The sequence below is a fragment of the Ochotona curzoniae genome, unplaced genomic scaffold, assembly GCF_017591425.1.
Source record: "Ochotona curzoniae isolate NIBS_2020 unplaced genomic scaffold, NIBS_Ocur_1.0 contig_2688, whole genome shotgun sequence".
Classification (NCBI taxonomy): domain Eukaryota; kingdom Metazoa; phylum Chordata; class Mammalia; order Lagomorpha; family Ochotonidae; genus Ochotona; species Ochotona curzoniae.
Genome location: NW_024465553.1, coordinates 334,013 through 352,526, shown reverse-complemented (window position 1 = coordinate 352,526; position 18,514 = coordinate 334,013). Strand labels below are relative to the sequence as shown.

Here is an 18,514-nt window from a genome sequence, read left to right as displayed (position 1 = left end):
CCGTGACGCAGGGGCGCCGTGACGCAGCAGCCGCGCGCCGGGCGGGCAGGGGCGCCGGGCGGGTGGGGCCGCGGCGCGGGCTGCTGCGCCCTCCGGCCGCCGCGGCCCCATGCTGCTGCCGCTCGCCTGCCTGCACGGCCGCGTCGCGCAGTGCCTCAGCTCGCTGCTGGTGCTCGCCGAGCCGCTGCCCAGGCCCCGGCGCGGCGCGAGGGTGCGCGGCGCGGCGCCCACCTGCGCCCAGGCCGCCCCGGCCGCGAAGATGGCCGCGGAGCTCTACGCCCCCGCCGGCGCCGCGGCCGCCGCCACCGACCTGGCCAACAGCAACGCCGCGGCCGCCCCCGGCGCGACGGGCAGGAAGGCCGGCCCGCGCTGCCCGCCCAGCGCGCCGGCCCCGGCCCCGCCGCCGCCCGCGCCCGCGCCGCCCGCGCCCAACAACAACAACTTGGAGAGCCCCAACTGGCAGTCCTTCCACCCGACGCTGCGCGAGAGGTGAGCCCGGCCGGCGCCCTCCCCTCCCCGGCGCGCGGGCGCCGGCCCCGCAGACCGAGCCCCCCGTCCTCTGCCCTTGCAGGAACGCGCTGATGTTCAACAACGAGCTCATGGCCGACGTCCACTTCATCGTGGGGCCGCTCGGGGCAGCCAGGAGGGTGCCCGCCCACAAGGTGGGTGCGGGCGCGGCCGGGGGCCTGAGGGCCCGGGAGCAGTGGGCCGGAGCCCCCCGCGGCTCACGCGCCCGTCTCCCCCACAGTACGTGCTGGCCGTGGGCAGCTCCGTCTTTTATGCCATGTTTTACGGGGACCTGGCCGAGGTCAAGTCGGAGATCCACATCCCGGACGTGGAGCCCGCAGCCTTCCTGATCCTGCTCAAGTAAGTCGGGGAGCAGGGGCGGGGGAGGGGCGCCGCTGCACAGGACGCCCACGCGAGCCTGTGCCCCAGGTACCTGTACAGTGACGAGATTGAGCTGGAAGCCGACACCGTGCTGGCCACGCTGTACGCGGCCAAGAAGTACATCGTGCCCGCACTGGCCAAGGCCTGCGTCAACTTTCTGGAGACCAGCCTGGAAGCCAAGAACGCGTGCGTGCTGCTGTCCCAGAGCCGGCTCTTCGAGGAGCCCGAGCTGACGCAGCGCTGCTGGGAGGTGATCGACGCCCAGGCCGAGATGGCCCTGCGCTCCGAGGGCTTCTGTGAGATCGACCGGCAGACGCTAGAGATCATCGTCACGCGGGAGGCCCTCAACACCAAGGAGGCGGTGGTCTTCGAGGCCGTGCTGAGCTGGGCCGAGGCCGAGTGCAAGAGGCAGGGCTTGCCGGCCACCCCGCTCAACAAGCGACACGTCCTGGGGCGTGTCCTGTACCTCGTGCGCATACCGACCATGAGCCTCGAGGAGTTTGCCAACGGTGCGGCACAGTCGGACATTCTGACGCTGGAGGAGACCCACAACATCTTCCTGTGGTACACAGCGGCCAACAAGCCCCTCCTGGACTTCCCCCTGGCCAAGCGGAAGGGCCTCACCCCACAGAGGTGCCACCGCTTCCAGTCATCCGCCTACCGCAGCAACCAGTGGCGGTACCGCGGGCGCTGTGACAGCATCCAGTTTGCCGTGGACAGGAGAGTGTTCGTGGCCGGGCTGGGCTTGTACGGCTCGAGCTCTGGGAAGGCCGAATACACAGTCAAGATCGAGCTCAAACGGCTGGGCGTGGTCCTGGCGCAGAACCTGACCAAGTTTGTGTCCGATGGGTCCAGCAACACCTTCTCAGTGTGGTTTGAGCACCCGGTCCAGGTGGAACAGGACACCTTTTACACGGCCAGCGCCGTCTTGGACGGCAGCGAGCTCAGCTACTTTGGACAGGAGGGGATGACTGAGGTGCAGTGTGGGAAAGTGACCTTCCAGTTCCAGTGCTCATCAGACAGCACCAATGGAACCGGGGTGCAGGGCGGGCAGATCCCCGAGCTCATCTTCTATGCCTAACACGCCAAGGGGGAGGCCAGGTGCAGGGGAGGTGCAGGACACCTCCTGGGCCCTGGGGACACTGCGACGGAGCCCCGGTGGCAGGGATGGGCATCGGGCAGTGCCTGGCCCCTTCCCCGGCGCCTACGCCGCCTGCACGGAGAAGTCATGCCACTTGCCCACCCAAAGGGGTTTTCGTAATAAAGGCTCCAGAAAAGGACGTGCATCGGGAAGTTGTAATGGCAGTGCTGGGCACGTGGGCAGCACCTGCACCGCCATCTCAGTGCCTGGGTTCGACTCCCAGTTCCAACTTCTGCCAGGCAGACCCCGGAAGGCAGCGGATGACCCCTGCTGGCCACTCGGGAGACCTGGACTCCAGCCTCAGCCCCAACCCCGAGACACTGCAGGCAGTGAACCAGCAGGTGGGAGTTCCTTCATCTCTCACATAAGAACAAACCAAGAACACCTTCCAGCACGCTGGGCTGTCAGCCCCAGACCTGTCCCCCACCACCCTGTCAGACAGCACTGCACCTGCTGAGGGCCCATAGTCCTTGGGCACACTCCTTCCCAAAGGGCCCTGTGCTCGGCTGGCTTCTCTGAAGCCACAGCTGGCCCTCCCACAGCCCAGAGGCCTACCTATGGCGGGTGCATTGATGCACAGCTCCCGTGCCAGCAGAAGGAAAGTCTTCCCCAGCACGTACACGTTCACCTGTGGGGAGAAACACCAGGAGACTGTGTTAGGAAGCAAGGACCCGCTGGCTGCACATGGCTCCCCTGGGGACCCCGGGTCATGACTGCTTCTGTTGGGGAGAACCTGCTGCAGGACATTGGCTAGGGCACCACTACACAGCGGACATCCATTCAGGAGCACAGGACAGCGCTGCTGGGCCCACACATACTGCCAAGCCACAACCTCCACCCCAGCTGTCTCACCAGCCCTCTGTCCTCTCACTGCATCCTGTCCTAGGTGACCCAGGAACCCAGTTGAGGTTCTCATGACCCCTGACCCAAGGCACAGGGAGGCTGCTTCATTGTGACAGGCCATCCAGGCTAGGCCAGCCCCAGGACCTCATGTCCGTCACTTCAAAGACCCCAAGGTCCCCAGAGCCTTGTGCGTGAGGCCCTTGGACAACGCCCTGCCTTGCTGTCTGGGTCGGGGGCAGACTCAGGTGAAAGACTAACAGGCCCATGGGGCAACATACAAAGTTGGTTGGGAATATATGGGAAGTGGTCAGTGCAGGAGTGCAGGCTGAATGGGCCAGCAGTTCTAAGTGTCCTGCCAAGGAATCCTGCTGCCTCATGCAGAGTTCCTAAGTGTACATGAGCATGCCAAGTACATGCGTGTAACACATAGGCATTTATGTGTAGGTGTGGCAGAAAATTATGCATGAATGTGTGCTATGCAGAACCAGCCCAGGGCGGTCAGCATGTGTCCGCCAGGGCCCAGCCCAGGGCCATGAGCATTTGCCCACCTGGGCCTACCAGCCCTCAGAGCTGAATTCCCAGCAGCCCCTACATGACAGGCCTCCTGCAGTCTGCCTGTTTAGGCCACAGCAAAGCAAGAAATGCTGCTGGATGCCCAGGCTCTTGAGGGCGGCCCTGCCTTCTGCCCATGCCCCCTAAAGGTCCCAGACACACATGGGGGAACAGTCTCCCCTAAAAGCCCTTCAGGTGGATGTGGCATGTGCACAGTCCTGGGGCAACGTGCAGGAACACTGTTGAAGGAGGTCAGGGTTGCAGTGCTGCCCGAGAGGCACACCGTGTTCTGCTCCCCTTCCAAGAGCCCCTCAGTTGGCTCCGGAGCAGAGGGCTTCCTACACAGGTGCCAGCTCCTGCAGGCTGCCATGGTGTGGGCCTAGGAGATGCTTCACTTTTGGGGTATGGAAAGATGAGATGAATTTGAGTGGTCCCTTCTGTTCTCAACCTTCTGTTCATTCCGTTAAAGTGACCAGCCCTTGGGGCTGGCACTGTGGGTGTTGTAAGTATTCTATCTGGGGGCAGTTCAGGTTCTGGGGCTCCACTTAAAATCCAGTTCCTGCTCCCTATTAGTGTGCCTGGAAAAGCAGTGGAAAATGGCCCAATATCTTGAAATCCTGCACCCATGTGGGAGACCTGGAAGAGGTTCTTGGCTCCAGACTGGCCCAGCTCTGCTGCTGCAGCCATCTGGGAAATGAACTATAACTGCCTTTCCAACAAATAAATCTTTAGGGCAAGTCCCTAGATCAGTCTCTTGCTGATAGGATGACGTCCTCACCCAGTGCTGCCCCACTGGCCTTTCTTGCCCAGTGCTGCCCCACTGGCCCCTCACTTCCCAGCATGCCACCTCCCCCAAGGACAGGGGCCATGGTTTTCAGAGGTGCCTCCCCAGCTGAGGTCAGCCCTGAATGTGCAGGAGTGTCCACCTGATGGACGTCCCATACCTGCCTCTCCTGGAAATTTACCAGACTGCACATGGGACCCCAGGGCCTTGAACTAAGCAGGGTACATCTGAAATGCGGAGCGATGGGATTATCACAATTCCAACAGGTTATTTTTAGCTTGACCACAAACTATTTCAGCAATAGCTGCTGAGAGATGCCGACCCAAGAGAGCTGGGAGGATGAAAACCTGAGCCAAGCCAAGTGAACACCAGAGGTGCCACCCGGATCTGCTGACACATAGTCAGTGCCACTTCCCTTCCTGAGTCCTCAAGAATGGTCAGCGGAGCTCCGCCCTGCTGCCACCACCTTGTGACCGGAGGAACCTAGACAGTGGGTGTTCAACTGCGGGGTTTAGGTATCAGGAGCCCTTAGCAGTGTGGCAGCTGCAGAGGGCACCCAAGCCAGGTCACACCCAATACTTGGGCCACGGATACCGTCGCCATGAGCTTTTGGGAGGCCAGCGCACCAGGTGGCGTGAGGCTCCACCTGCTGGCCACCCAGCAGTGAGCTCTAGGGTTTAAGGGTATGTATCGGCTGCCTAGAGACATCTGTGGATAAGGCCAATGTGAGTGTAGGTGAGGGATGAATGCAGTGTGACTTCCAGCAACAGGGTCACTGAACTTGTGGGCAAGCTTAGGGACTGAGACCTGGTGGTTTGGAGAAGAGAGTCTGTAAGATCTGTTTGGGTCAGACTGATTCACCAGCCCACATGGGAGTCCTGAGATGGGCTGTTAGTGCACAGCATCGCTGACTGCCACACGCCAGCCCACACAAAAGCTATGGCTAAGGTCATGTCTGGTAGGGCTAGATCCCAGTAGCTGACTGAGTGTGGAACAGGGGATGGGTCACATTAGCAAGGGTCATGACACCAACCAGCATGTGAGGAACCAAGTCTGGGGGTAGATTCTGCAGGGGATAAATGGGCCCAACCCTGTGGAAATACAAGTCCCACTGGTTAGCTCAAGAGTTGGGGTGGTGATTCATGGAAACTGCCATCACTCACGGGTAGAGGAACCAACAACAGTCTGGGCAGGTCAAGGCAGCAGCACCCAAATTTGCATCCTAAAACAGGGTGTAGGGTGGGCCGGGCTGCAACATTTACCAGCTCATACAAGGCCAAGATGGAAGGGTAGACTGTGCCGGGCACTGGCCTAACACCCACTAGCATGTATGAGATCTGGGTCTGGGAGTGGGTCAAGTGGGGGAACTTGGGTAACTCCCCTAGTGGGCCATAGCTCTCATTGATGATCACATGGTCCAGGCCTGGGGGTTGGGCAGGCTGGGCAAAGTAGCTCCAACTGTTAGCTAAAGTGCAGGTTGGTTATGGAAGGGGGCAGACTGGGCAGGGTAGAGTAAACCTTAGCTCACAAGTAAGAACATAAATCAAAGGTCAAGACAGGTAAGGGGCTATGCCAAGCTGGGTCAGAACAACCACTAACATGCGTGCAATCTATGGCTGGGAACAGGCCCGACTGGTAAGAGGACACCCTAGCTGAGTTGGGTTTCCCACTGGTGAGTGTGGGGGCCAGAGTGGAGGTGCATTCTGGTCTGGATATGGCAGCAGTGTCCTTTGGCACAAGTGTGGACTGGCGCTGGACACACTGAGCCGGGCAAGACTCCAGCACCATCTGGTGCTCTGGAGGACCAGGGTAGATGTAGGACAGACTAGGCTAGGTCTCTGCACCTACTGAGCCATGTGTAAGCAGTGTCTCAGTATGGACAAGCCTTGGCTGGGCTGAAGCATCCAACAGTAAGATTCAGAATGGGCTGAAGGTAAGTCAGGAAAGGACACTGTTCCTGCCAGAACAGGAGGTGAACTAAGTAGGGCTGGCCCTTGGACCGACATGTGTGCGAGATCTGACATTGAGAGGTGTTTTGATGGAGGAGCCTGGGCAACTCCTCTATCAGGACACAGTCCCTGCAGGTGAGCGCAAGAACCACCATAGGGAGCAGCCCAGACCAGACCAGGGAAAGGTACCCACCAGCATACATAGGTCAGGGACAGACCAGGCTGAAGCAGTTCACATCACCCACTGGTGAATCTGAGCACCAAAAGACTGTGGGTCGGACCAGGTTCAATCACAACGCATACTGGTACACAGTACAGCTGGGATTGGGTGCCTGGTGGGCTGGGCTGTAACCCCCATGTCAGCTGGAATTGTGGGTGGGTTGGGCCGGGACAGGCTACAGCACCCACTGGCAAATGCTGAGGCGAGAGGGGCCATGCCAGACTGGGCCACAGTACCCAACCAGCACAAGTGAGAACCAGGGAGGGAGGGGGCAAAGCCAGTAGGGGGAATGTGGAGGGCTCCCTTGCTGGACCACCACTCCCACTGGACAGCAGAAGTTGGGATGGAGACAGATCAGACCTGGCAGGGCTACAACACCTGTGAGCCTTATGTGAGCTAGAGCAGGGAAAAATCAGGCTGGGCTGAATGTTCCTACTGGTACAAGCATAAGTCAGGGTTGGTTGAGCTTTGCTGGAGCATCAGCTGGCAGATGCTGGCACTGGGGGCTAATTCTGTCAAGTTAAACTGCAGAACCACCTGGAGAGTGCATGATCCGGGAGTGGAAGTGGGCCCAGTAGGGAAACAGTGGGCATTTCCCTCTGGGGTTATCATTGCCACTGGAGAGCATGAAAACCAGGACTGGGGCAGCGGTGGCTAGAAAGAACGGCACCCGCCAGCATGTGTGTGGGCTGGATAGTGGCCCTGGTTGGGTTGCACTAGGCTTCTACGCCCACTGATATGTAGGAGAGCTGAATGGGATGTGGGACAGAATGGATCAGTCTGCTATATATACTGGCGCACAGGAACCAGGGCAAGGGGTGGGCCTGGTGGGAGTTATTGTGGGTTGCTCTAAGTTGCAGCTCTCACTGCATGGAAGGCAGGGCTGGAAACAGAACTGATCCAGCAATTGCAACCACCAGCGTATGCATAAGCTAACTGGGGCGATGGACTGCGCCAGACCCTGTACTGGCATCCACACACAAGAATCAGGTCTGGGATCACCTCAGACGAAGTTTCTTTGGGGATTCCTCCAACTGAACTGCTAATCTCAGAACCCCAACCATGAAGAGAATTGCAGGTTCGATGGCCTGACCATGGAGCGCAAGTGTCAAAGCTGAGCTGCCTCAGAGGCTCGGATGGAGTAGTGGACAGCATATCTAGGTGTACATGGAGGACATGGCAGTCCATCAGAACCTGCAGAGGACACCTGGTACCACAACGAAGGATGAAGGACAGAACAAATCGACCATCTACCCCAGCCATGTGTTGGCAGTGAAAATCTGGGCAAACAGAGACTCTAAGGTGAGCTGTGTCACTCAGTGGATTCTGGAGATTGCATCGTGCTTGGAATAGCGAGACTGGCAGCAATTCCGAACTGTTGGAACTATCAAAACCACTTGAGCAGTGCCCACGGACCAGGCCCCCCATCGGGACCTGGGATGGGTGGGAGGCTGGGTAGGGCTTCTCCCTTTATCTCCCCCTCTACCCCAGATACAGAAAGTAATAATAACCATAATAATCATTGGAAACAATGATCTTACCCCCTTTCCTGTAACCCTTGACCCTTTGTGTCCTAATCAACTATGTAACTATCAAATAAAATAATTAAAAAAAAAAAGGTCAGTGGGACCCGGGCTCTGCCACAACGCAAGACGTAGGGTGTGGGATCCAGAGGTCAAGGCCAGCACCCAGCGCTGCCCCTGGGATGCAGTGTCAAGCCTCCCCCGTGAGCACAGGGCCCTTGGCACGGTCTTGCCACTTCACTCAGCCGTTTGGAAACAAGAGAAGCAACACAAAATGCTGGCTGTGGGGCCCAGTCTGTCCCTCAACTGACTGCTGCTGACAGGCTGCCTTGGAGCCAGGCGTGCATGCGTGTGAACTCAGATTTCTTCTTCTGGGACTCTCCCTGGCATGCAGCAACATGGGGCACTGTGCAGTGCCCCGTCCACCAGTGCAGCCCCTCCCTCAGGGTGGTGTAGGGCCGGTACCTGGAGCAGGTCGCTGAGGTCGAGCAGCATGTCTGGAGCGCCAGTCAAGGGGCACACAGCTCTCAGCAAGTACCAGCCAGGCACCACGTCCAGGTCACCTCCACAGACGGGAGCAGCAACACGACCACAGCCCCCACTGCCAACACAGGGCAGCAGTGCGATGGCAACACCCACCTCCAGATGAGGGGGGCGCCTAGCAATGCGACAGCAGCCCCCACTGCCAGGGATGAGGGGCAGCAGGCTCCTCCTCCTGCTCTCCCACCAGGTGCATGGTTGCAAGGACTCGGCCAACCTCGGGTGCTTTCCCAGGCCACGAGCAGGGAGCCGGATGGCAAGTGGAGCAGCTGGGAGTGGAAGCAGTGCCCATTTGGGATGCTGGCACTGCAAGCAGAGGCTCTCACATATGTCGCAACACCAGCTCCTAAGCTCACCTTCTAATCACGTTTTTTGGGATTTTCTGAGTGTCCTTACAATCTTCAATATGCTCTGGCCTGGTAATTACTCACAAAATGAAAACCAAGGCCCTAGAGAGGCCTGCACCAGAAACAGCACTGCTCCCGGCCTGATCCGGGCTACACAGCCAGGCTACACAGCCGGGCTACACAGCCGGGCTACACAGCTGGGCTGCAGGTGTAATCTGCCAGCAAGTCTGCTGCGGCGGCAGTTAATGCCTGAGCGCTTCACCTGCACCAGATTGACCTCCACAGGAGGAAGGACAAGCCCAGGCAACTGGCCAGCCCGTCCGCTGTGGAGTGGCATCGGTGGGGCTCTGCGATCACAGGACAAGACCAACGGGCCTGAGGACACTCACTGGGTCGCAGTGGCACAAAGCACACGTGTTGAAAGGAGCCAGGAATGAGACTTCTAACCTCCTGCAGCGTTCCATGGGTTTCCTTGAACACAACCTGGTGCCTCACCCCACGGAGCCGACAGTACCTAAAAACCCACCATACTCAGCTCTGTGCGCTTCAGTGGCCACACATTCCACTCGCACCCCACCTGGCCCAAGCCCACAACATCCTTGAGCACCTCTTGAGCACTCCCTGCTGGCTCCTGCCCTGCACTGTCTCCCCAGCCCTCCCTTCTGCTACCTCTCGCTCCCTGGAAGGTGGAATTATCCAAAACCCACGGGAACACCACACAGAGACACCTCACACATGTCTGTCAGTATGAAACCAGCTTGGAGAGCTGCAGGGCGGGCGCCAGCGCAGCGTCAAGCTCCTGGTTCCCAGGTCGCACTAGGGCACACCTAGGAAGCGGTGGACAAGAGCTGGGCGAGTCAGCCGCGTGGCAGCCCTGGTGCTGCCCAGGGGGAGTAGGCACTGGGCACTGAAGCACCGAATGGGTGGTGTCCATCTGCACAGGGATGGGAATGACAACAAAGCCAGGACATACTAGGGAAGGACATGCATGGTGGCCTGCACTCAGCACGCACTGCTCACCCGCCTACAAAACCCGCAGTGCTCATGACTCCCAGGCAAACACCACCCAACCAACAGCACGGGCATCTGGACCACCCTGCTTCTCACCAGGGGAGGAGCAGTCACGCAGGCCACCCTCGGCTCTCACCAGGGGAGGAGCGGTCACCCATGACAGAGAACACAGGAGCTTGCAGCTTCCACCCATCCCCCGCTGTGACCAGTGGTCACAGCAAGAGGTACCCATGGCACCCAACAGCCGCAATGTGCACAAACCAACGTCCACCTCTGTGACACGGGACACCTCAGTCACTGGGCACAGAGCCTGAATGTCCCGTGCCTGGCAGTTCTCTTCAAGGGTCTGACGCTGAGGTGACAGCACAGAACCCACCCAGCTCTGCAGGTACACAGGCAGGCACAGGGCGAACTAGCTCCGTGGGTCTGGAGGAGCCAGGCCCTCGCAGCCACGCAGCCCGGTGCAGGCCAAGGACAGCACCTAGACAACTACAGGTGCATGAAGGCTGGTGATCCTCTCCGGAGGAAAAGCACAGGCCCTAATATAGCCAGACAAAAGTAGAAGAAAATCAAGAGTAAAAACAGAACAAAAATACTCAACTAGGGGAGCCATCAGGAAGCCCCCCAGGCTTAGAACTTCAGCATGTGCTGGGCCTCAGCAGCTGGGTGGGGGGCAGGGTAGCAGAAGCCACACACCAAGAACAGGTGCCTAGATCTACCCACCACAGGTGAGCACATCAAGGAATGCAGGGAAGTGACAGCTGACAGCAGGCAGTGGTAGCCACGGCAGCACAGCCCAGCTCCCAGACATGCTGCCAGCTCCTTAGCCCAGGAAGAGAAGTGCAGCCTGTGGCAGCGCCCTCCTCCAGCAGCAAGGACGCAGTAAAGACCTCTATGCTAGGGAAAAGACAGGCAGCACCGCAGTCAGGTCCACGGGCATGACCCTGCATGTTCAGCACACCTCCACGCTCTGCTGCCTGGAGAGCGACATCATGGCAGAAGGCAAGGGCCTTGCATGTCATCTCTGGCTCACAGACAGGGCACGGTTGAGGAACCAGCAGCCTTTCTCCCAGCAGGTAGCCCATGTACTGCCACAGAGCACCTGGGCTCGGTCCTGGTTTCCCGGGCTTGTTTTGCTGAGGTGCACCCTGGAAACCAGCAGAGGGTTCAGATAGTGGGGTCCCTGCCTAGGCTGACACTCAGCTCCCACCAGACACCCCGGGAACAAACCACGGGAAACACAACAGATCAGCAAGGCCAAGTGTGGCTAGTGCAGGCTGCTGACAGTGGGCAGCCAGCAGGGGCCCTGGCCAAGATACAGCCAAGGCACCTGGAACTTCTCCCAGCTCTTACGAGGGCAGAGAAGCAGCAGTGTGCCAGGGGCTTCTGAGGCCCAGGGCACCAAAGATCTGAGAGCAGGGTGCTGGGCCCTCACCGTGGGGGTCACCTACAAGTCAACCGACGCAGCAGCTGCACTGTCTAGTATGTGAATTTCATCTCAGTAAAACTATTACCAAGACAAAGACTAGGAGAAGCCGTAACAGGAAGGCAGAACTCGTCCACTTACGACAAACAGGGTGTCACTCAGCAGACAGCAGAGGGGCCGTTCGGAGCAGCTTCCAGCAGTGGACACTACAGCAGGCTGGTGTCCACCTGTGACGCCAGCATCCTGCCCCGGAAAGCTGGCAGCTCCACCTCGAGTCCAGCTTTCTGCTCCCGTGCCTGGGACAGCAGATGATGGCCCCATGGGGGAGAACAGACTGGAGTTTCCTGGCTCCTGGCTCCAGCCTTGCCCAGACCCACAGACACAGCATCTGGGAAGTGACCCAGTGAGTGGGACACACCCCTCTTTCTATGTGTGTGTGTGTGTGTGTGTGTGTGTGTGTGTGTGTGTGAACATCTTCAAAAATGACAAAGAACTATAACTAGTGTTTAGCAACTGACATAATGTGAACAAATGTCTTACGTTTACAAGACAACTCAATCACACTAAACGAACAAAGTATGTTACCGATGCTGGTCCATGACTAAGTTTCCACACAAACAAAGCTAATCCACCCTGGCCATGAACGGCTGCTCCTGACACCTGTGCAGGCCTACCTGCATCACTTGCACATGACAAGGACTTGACAGGGAAAGCAAGTCTGGGTCAATGGCACAAGTTTGGACACAAAATATGAGAAAATAAAACCCAGCAGTAAGCAAAAATGATAACATGTCAATGATGAGTCTAAGCTAAGGTCTGTTTAATCTTTAAAAATCAACCAGTCTGGGCCCGGCGCTGTAGCCTAGAGGCTGAGGTCCTCACCTTGCATGTGCCAGGATTTTATATGGGCACTGGTTCTAATCCCAACAGCCCCGCTTTCCATCCAGCTCCCTGCCTGTGGCCTGGAAAAGCAGTAGAGGATGGCCCAAAGCCTTGGGACCCTGCACCTGCATGGGAGACCCGGAAGAGGCTCCGGGCTCCTGGCTTCGGATCGGCACAGCTCTGGTTGAGGCAGTGATTGGGGAAAGAGAACCAGCAGATGGAAGATCTTTATGTCTCACTTTCTCTCTGTAACTCTGTCTTTCCAACACAAATAAATAAATCTTAAAACACACATGAAAAGAAAAAACAGCTAACGTGAGGCAAGCAGAGGAAAGCATCGGCCGTGAACTCCAAGGTCACAGAGGATCTGCTGCCTCTGCAGCAAAACCCACCCGGTAAGGGAGAGCAGGAGCTGGGCCGCAGGGGCGAGGCAGGCCTGCCCCAGGCAGCTTCACAGGCTCACCAATCAGAGGGGCTCAGACATGGGCTTCCTCAAGTAGAGCAGGGACCAGCAAGCAAAGAGAGAGGGGCAAGAAGGCGACATTCCCCAACGGGAGAAGAGGCGGAAGGTTCCAGAGGAGCCTCCTGACACTGTGCTGGTCCCGAGTGGGAGCTGCCCACTGAGAGGTACGCTGGTAGAGCTACCGGAAAGGAGTGAGACCAGCAAAGCCCTCCAATCAGGTCATCTCCGCAGCGAGAGCACGCTGGACACAGTGCCCAAGGGCCGGAAGAAAACCAGGACCATGACCTCTGGGGCAGCAGGGCCCCGTCCTGCCCTCGCAGCCCTGCAGATGACACCCCATCACTGCAACTCCCATGCCACGGCATGTGGGAGGAGCCCACGAGACCCAAGCTCCCCACACCCAAGGATACGTGGCGTGCCTTCCGTGCGGCAGACCAGGTAGAGACAGGCAGCGATCACGTGCGCCATCTTGCGGCCGCGGGTCAGGTGCTTGCTCACGGCCATCTTGAAGAAGTTGAAGGCTGTGTCGAGGCAGTGCTGGTTCAGCTGCAGCTGGCTCCCCAGGTGGTGGATGTGGCGCCGCCCTATGCCACACAGAGACGCCAGGTGAACTCCAACAGTGAGGACACCAACTAGCACACCCCATCCCCCAGAGGACCCAAGCCTGATGCCCAGCGCTAGCCCAAGTGCCTGGGTTCCTGTCAGCCACACGGCCCTGTCAACCCGCCCTACATCTGCTTCTCCAATAAAGAAGTGGGGCAGATGTGGAAGCTAATCCTACAGCCCGTGTGGTGCACACCTGACAGGCTGTGAGCACGATGTACAACACTGCTGAACTGATGGGTAAGGAAAACAAGAACACAGGTTTTGCTTAAAGGACGTATTGCTTCAGAGACAGAGAAAGCTCCCATGTACCAGTTCCCTCCAGACATCCACTGCTGGGGGGAGGCCAGGCTGGCACCCGGAGCTGGAAATGCAACCCACGCCTCCCAGGACGGAATAAGCCCTGCCACACGAGCCAGAACTTGGGGCCGGCCTTGTGACGTGGTGGATGAATCCTCCGCCCGTGACACCAGCATCCGATGAACCCTCTGACCCTGGCATGGGGACAGATGTCCTGGCCCGTGGCACAGGCTGAGTCCAGAAGTAAGCCCTCGTCCTCATGTTCAACTGGTTTCCTACTAGGGAAGTCAGCAAGGGTCCCACGGAAAACAGGAGCTTTCAATCCACTGTCCTGGGAAACATGGACACACACAAAAGAACGAATCTCGAATCTCGGTCTCTACCCCGCACCATGCCAAAACGAGTAAAACCAACACCTATCCCATAAAGCTCGGAAGAAATCCCAGGACCAGCTGCCTGGAGTGAGGACTGCATCGGAACAGACGGAGACGCTGCACACCGTCCCAGCGACACATTGAGAATGTCTGAATCGTATCTAAACAAAGAACTTCCCTAGCGCGCTGGCATCGTGCATAAAGCCACGGCCTGCGGCACCAGCCTCCCACAGGGGCACTAGTTCAAGTCTCGCTGCTCCACTTCAAATGCATCTCCCTGCTGAGGACCCTGGGGAGGCAGCTGTGGGTGGCCCAAGGGCTTGGGCCCCTGCACTTCCAGAGGGGGCCCGAAGAACCTGCCAGCTTCAGCCTTGACCACTGTGGCTATTCAAGAGATGAACCAAAGTGTGGGAAATCTCTCTCTTTCTTCCTTCTGCCTTTCAAATAAATGAAAGAACAAACAAGCTCAACAATAAGACAACTGATCCAGCAGACAGGCCTAGGAGAGCGGGAGTCCAGCCCCCTCAGAGCGGCAGGGATGCCCAAGGGAGCAGGCTGGCAGATGCCAATGCTCCTGGTCTCCATCTCTTGTGCATAAATACACTCTCCTTGCAGCTTTCTAAAACGGGTGACGAATCTGAAGAGACGTGTCTCCACCTGTGACAGACACCCCACCATATCCCCGCGACGTCACAGTGCCACAGACACAATGCACTCACAGCTCAGGGCTGCAGCCCAGGGGAGGCCTCAAAGCCCCGGATGACCCCGCCTGCATGCAGCCTCCACTGAGCTCAGAGAAGGCCATGGCAGGCACCAGGCCCACGCGCAGGGCAGGTCTCACCCATCCCGAGCTCCTGCGCTGCGGCCCCAGTGCCAGGAACACCCCCCCCCCCGGCCATCTGGTGGGAGAGTACCATTCTGCAGGGTCTGCGCTCTCGACTCCTTCCCCAGATTCACATGGAAGCCACCGCCCAGAGTCGGAGTCTTGCCAGCACCTAGAACACAGAGACTAGTTAGCAGTAGGTCAGGACCCACGTGGGTGAAGAACCATAGGGAGGATGCTGTCACTCACACAGACCCAGCCATGACCTGCCCCAGGCCCCCACAGGGCCATCTGCTGTCTACCATGTTGTACTGTACCCCAAGTCCAGAGCCCCAGCAAAGGCAGGGGGACACCCCAGGCCAGCCCCTCATGCCACACTCTCTGGCCAGCCCACCCACTGCACCTGTCCTCTGACACTTCAGCAGACCCTTCTTCCCACTGGACAACAGGTGCCCAGAGGGCAGGGACCATGCCCTGTGTCACTCCAAGCCACCAGGTAGCTGGCTCGCAGGAGGCACCCAGTGTACAACCTGGTCCACTGAGGCCTGCTGGGCACTCTGCTGGGGAACTCTGACAACTGACTGCTGTACCCCACCTAGCAGGGCTCAGGGCTGGCACTCGGGCGCTATGCCCATGAAGATACCAGGTGGCTCCGGGAGGGTCCTTCCCCTGCCCCTGCAGTCACTGTGGACAAAGGCCTTGGTCCTCAGCAGCTGGCACAGGAGCCAATGTGACTGTGATAGAGTACAGACACACACCACGCAGGCCTGCGCAAGAGACACAGTGAAGATGAGACAGGGACCCACGGAACCCCGGGGACAGATCCTCTGAGGAAATCGTGGGGCCACAAATGCAGGCTGAAAACGGGCATGGCCTGAATTTATCAGGGAAGGAACCCCAAGGACTTACAGCCGGAAGCAACCAGAAATCAAAGTAGCCAAGAAAACTCTAAGGCAGCCAGCCGGACAGCAGCTGGGCTGGGCAAAACCCCAACAGTCCAGTGGCCATCTGCTGCCCCCTGGCGGTGGAGGGAACCACAGGCCTCCCACCTGGGCAGCCAGAGGCACCTACAGACAGCTTGGGAGTCACAACCAGGCTTCCTTTTCTTCCTAAATTTTATTTGAAAGCCAGACCTAGTGAGAAAGAAGACGAGATGGAGAGATCGTCCACCAGGATCATGACCCCCAGCAGTCTTCTGGAGGCGGGGGCAGGTAAGCCAGGTCTTGGCAGCTGCCCTCATGGGGCTGGAGGCCGGGGGAGGCACGCAGGGTGACCCGCCAAAATGAGAACCCCACTGGGGTCTTCACTACAGGGTCAGCAAGCTGAGACAAAAAGTCCTTGCTGTCCCTATCAAGTACAGGGCTCCTAGGCTTGAGACCTTCCAGCTACAGGAAACCCACAGGGAAGGCCACAGTCCTTCCTGGGGCTCCGCCAGATCCTCCATATCTCAGCCTGGTTCCCACAGTCTTCCAACTTTCCTTTTAGAAAAAGAAAAAAAGTTGCCCATTGTTCCACTAAAATGAGATATGCACCTGCAACAAAAAACTCAATGTTGCATTAGAAAAAGGACAGCCTTGAGGTATAGTGGCTGGGTTGCCACCTGTGGCCAACATCATCCCATACACATATAGCTACTGTTTTATTTAGTGAAGGGGAAAAAAAAAGCCACCTCAACAACAACATACAAAAAAACCATACAGGATACCATCAGTACACACAGCAGGGCATCCCATGGAATAAATACACATTGGTGATCGCAACCTTAGAAAAGCCAGAATGAAGACAAACTGCACACACAGAACCCACAGTCACCCACCCCCGAGGGACAGACAGCCCACACACACACACGAGGGGCGGTACAGCTCACACACACACAAACACACACACACACACACACACACACACACATCCACACCCGAGGGACAGTACAGCTCACACACAGATCCACACCCGAGGGACAGTACAGCTCACACACACACACACACAGATCCACACCCGAGGGACAGTACAGCTCACACACACACACACACACACACACACCCCAAACCCGAGGGACAGTACAGCTCACACACACACACACACAGATCCACACCCGAGGGACAGTACAGCTCACACACACACACACACACACACACACCCGAGGGACAGTACAGCTCACACACACACACACAGATCCACACCCGAGGGACAGTACAGCTCACACACACACACACACACACAGATCCACACCCGAGGGACAGTACAGCTCACACACACACACACCCCAAACCCGAGGGACAGTACAGCTCACACACACACACACACACACACACACACCCCAAACCCGAGGGACAGTACAGCTCACACACACACACACAGATCCACACCCGAGGGACAGTACAGCTCACACACACACACCCCAAACCCGAGGGACAGTACAGCTCACACACACACACACACCCTACACCCGAGGGATAGAACAGCTCACACCCACAGCAAGGCCCTCTGCACAGACAACCTCAGGGACGCCTTAAACAACGATAATGGATGCAGCTGCTGCCGACCGAGCTCCCTCGGGGGCTGCTTCGCGTCCACGCTGGGCGGACAGGGGAGGATGCCGAGGCCTGGGGACCCGATGCTCTGGCTCCTGGCCTCGGCTGGACCCCGCCTGGGCAGGGAACCCGCGGATGGAGGTCTGCCTCTGCAGCACCAGCAGCACCCGCAGCACCCAGGGTCACTCCAGCGACGCGGGCTCCGCTCCCTGGAGCGGCAGAGCCCACCCGGGACCGCGCACTCACCGTCCAGCGACACAAACTGGCCCACGGCCGACGAGCCGCCGCCGCCGTGCTCCACGAACTGCACCTCGGACACGATGATGTTGTCCTCCAGCACCGAGCCGCAGGCCGTGCACACCGCGTCGCCGCGTGCCGCGTCCAGCTCGATGTCCGTGCCGCCGCAGCCGCGGCACACGCGGCCCGTCATGCTGGCGGCCCCGGCCCCCGGCCCGCCGCCCTCCGCCCGCCGCCCTCCGCGCAGCCGCGTCCGCCCGCCGCGCTCTCGCGAGGCCGCCCCGCGCCGCACTGCCGATTGGCAGCGGCAGATTCGCGCACCCGCCGGAACCGGGCCGCCCTCAACGGCCGCCGGGACGGCCACGGCTCCCGCGGACTCCCGACCGCGCGACTCCGAGCCTTCGGGAAGGAAGGCCGCCCGGGAGGCCGGGCCGTGCGCGCCGAGCGCCGTCGGAGGGGCGGTGCCTGCGCGGTGGGCGGGACTAGCGCCGAGCGCGGCCGGCGTGGGCGGGGCCTGGCTAGAGGGGGCTCCGCGGTGGGCGGGACTAGCGCCGAGCCGGCCGGAGTGGGCGGGGCCTGCGCGGTGGGCGGGACTAGAGCCGAGCGCGGAACACGCACAGCATGAGGGGCGGGGCCTGGCTAGAGGGGGCTCCGCGGTGGGCGTGTCTAGCACCCAATGCGTCCACCGTGGGCGGGACCTGGGTAGAGCATGCCCTCCTCAGGGGACGTGGGGATGGGTAGGCGGGGCCTAGGGCGATGAGCGTGGCAGACGCGCGGGCGGGGGCGGGGCCTGAGAATGGGCTTGGAGACAGGCTGCGCGGTTCGCCCTTGTGGCGGCTGCGCGGTCTGGGGGCGCCCCGCCGTCCCCGGGTTCGAGGATGCGGCCTAGGTGGGAACCTGGGACGCCCCTCATGCTGTGCGTGTTCCGCGCCTGCAAGCCCCGGCTTCCCACGCCCCGCAGCCCGCAGGTGCCCACCCGTCTGGTCCCGGCGCGGTCCGTGGGGAGGGTCCCGGGACGGACCTTGGACGCCTTGGTTGCGGCTGCTGCCCTCGCTTCTGCCCGCGGCATCCCGAGGC

General features: G+C 59.4%; 2 protein-coding genes across 3 annotated transcripts in view; one reads left to right on the top strand and one right to left on the bottom strand.

The window, feature by feature from the left end:
• The window catches only part of BRF1 (BRF1 RNA polymerase III transcription initiation factor subunit), a 35,426-nt gene extending 17,770 nt beyond the window's left edge, over positions 1-17,656 (bottom strand). Inside the window, exons 1-5 of one of the 2 annotated variants that reach the window (XM_040974976.1) lie at positions 17,447-17,656; positions 14,761-14,841; positions 12,980-13,153; positions 8,366-8,397; positions 2,585-2,657 (exon numbers count right to left, since the gene is read on the bottom strand). In XM_040974976.1, coding sequence (XP_040830910.1) covers positions 2,585-2,657; positions 8,366-8,397; positions 12,980-13,153; positions 14,761-14,841; positions 17,447-17,630 — 544 coding nt within the window. In that variant the 5' untranslated portion in view covers positions 17,631-17,656. The remainder of the gene's footprint in view (positions 1-2,584; positions 2,658-8,365; positions 8,398-12,979; positions 13,154-14,760; positions 14,842-17,446) is intronic. The other variant, XM_040974977.1, reaches the window with a different exon arrangement.
• On the top strand, positions 83-2,169 carry BTBD6 (BTB domain containing 6). The gene is made up of 4 exons (XM_040974978.1): positions 83-489; positions 572-662; positions 749-867; positions 937-2,169. Exons 1-4 carry the CDS (start codon positions 110-112, stop codon positions 1,967-1,969), a joined length of 1,623 nt encoding a protein of 540 aa, XP_040830912.1. The 5' UTR covers positions 83-109; the 3' UTR covers positions 1,970-2,169.
• Positions 17,657-18,514: the final 858 nt, after the last annotated feature.

Bases quoted from the DNA above. Each gene is read 5' to 3' on its own strand.
- BTBD6 (XM_040974978.1), top strand. From the start codon at position 110: ATGCTGCTGCCGCTCGCCTGCCTGCACGGCCGCGTCGCGCAGTGCCTC. The intron at 490-571 runs GTGAGCCCGGCC...CTGCCCTTGCAG, and splicing joins CACCCGACGCTGCGCGAGAG to GAACGCGCTGATGTTCAACA. The intron at 663-748 runs GTGGGTGCGGGC...TCTCCCCCACAG, and splicing joins GGAGGGTGCCCGCCCACAAG to TACGTGCTGGCCGTGGGCAG.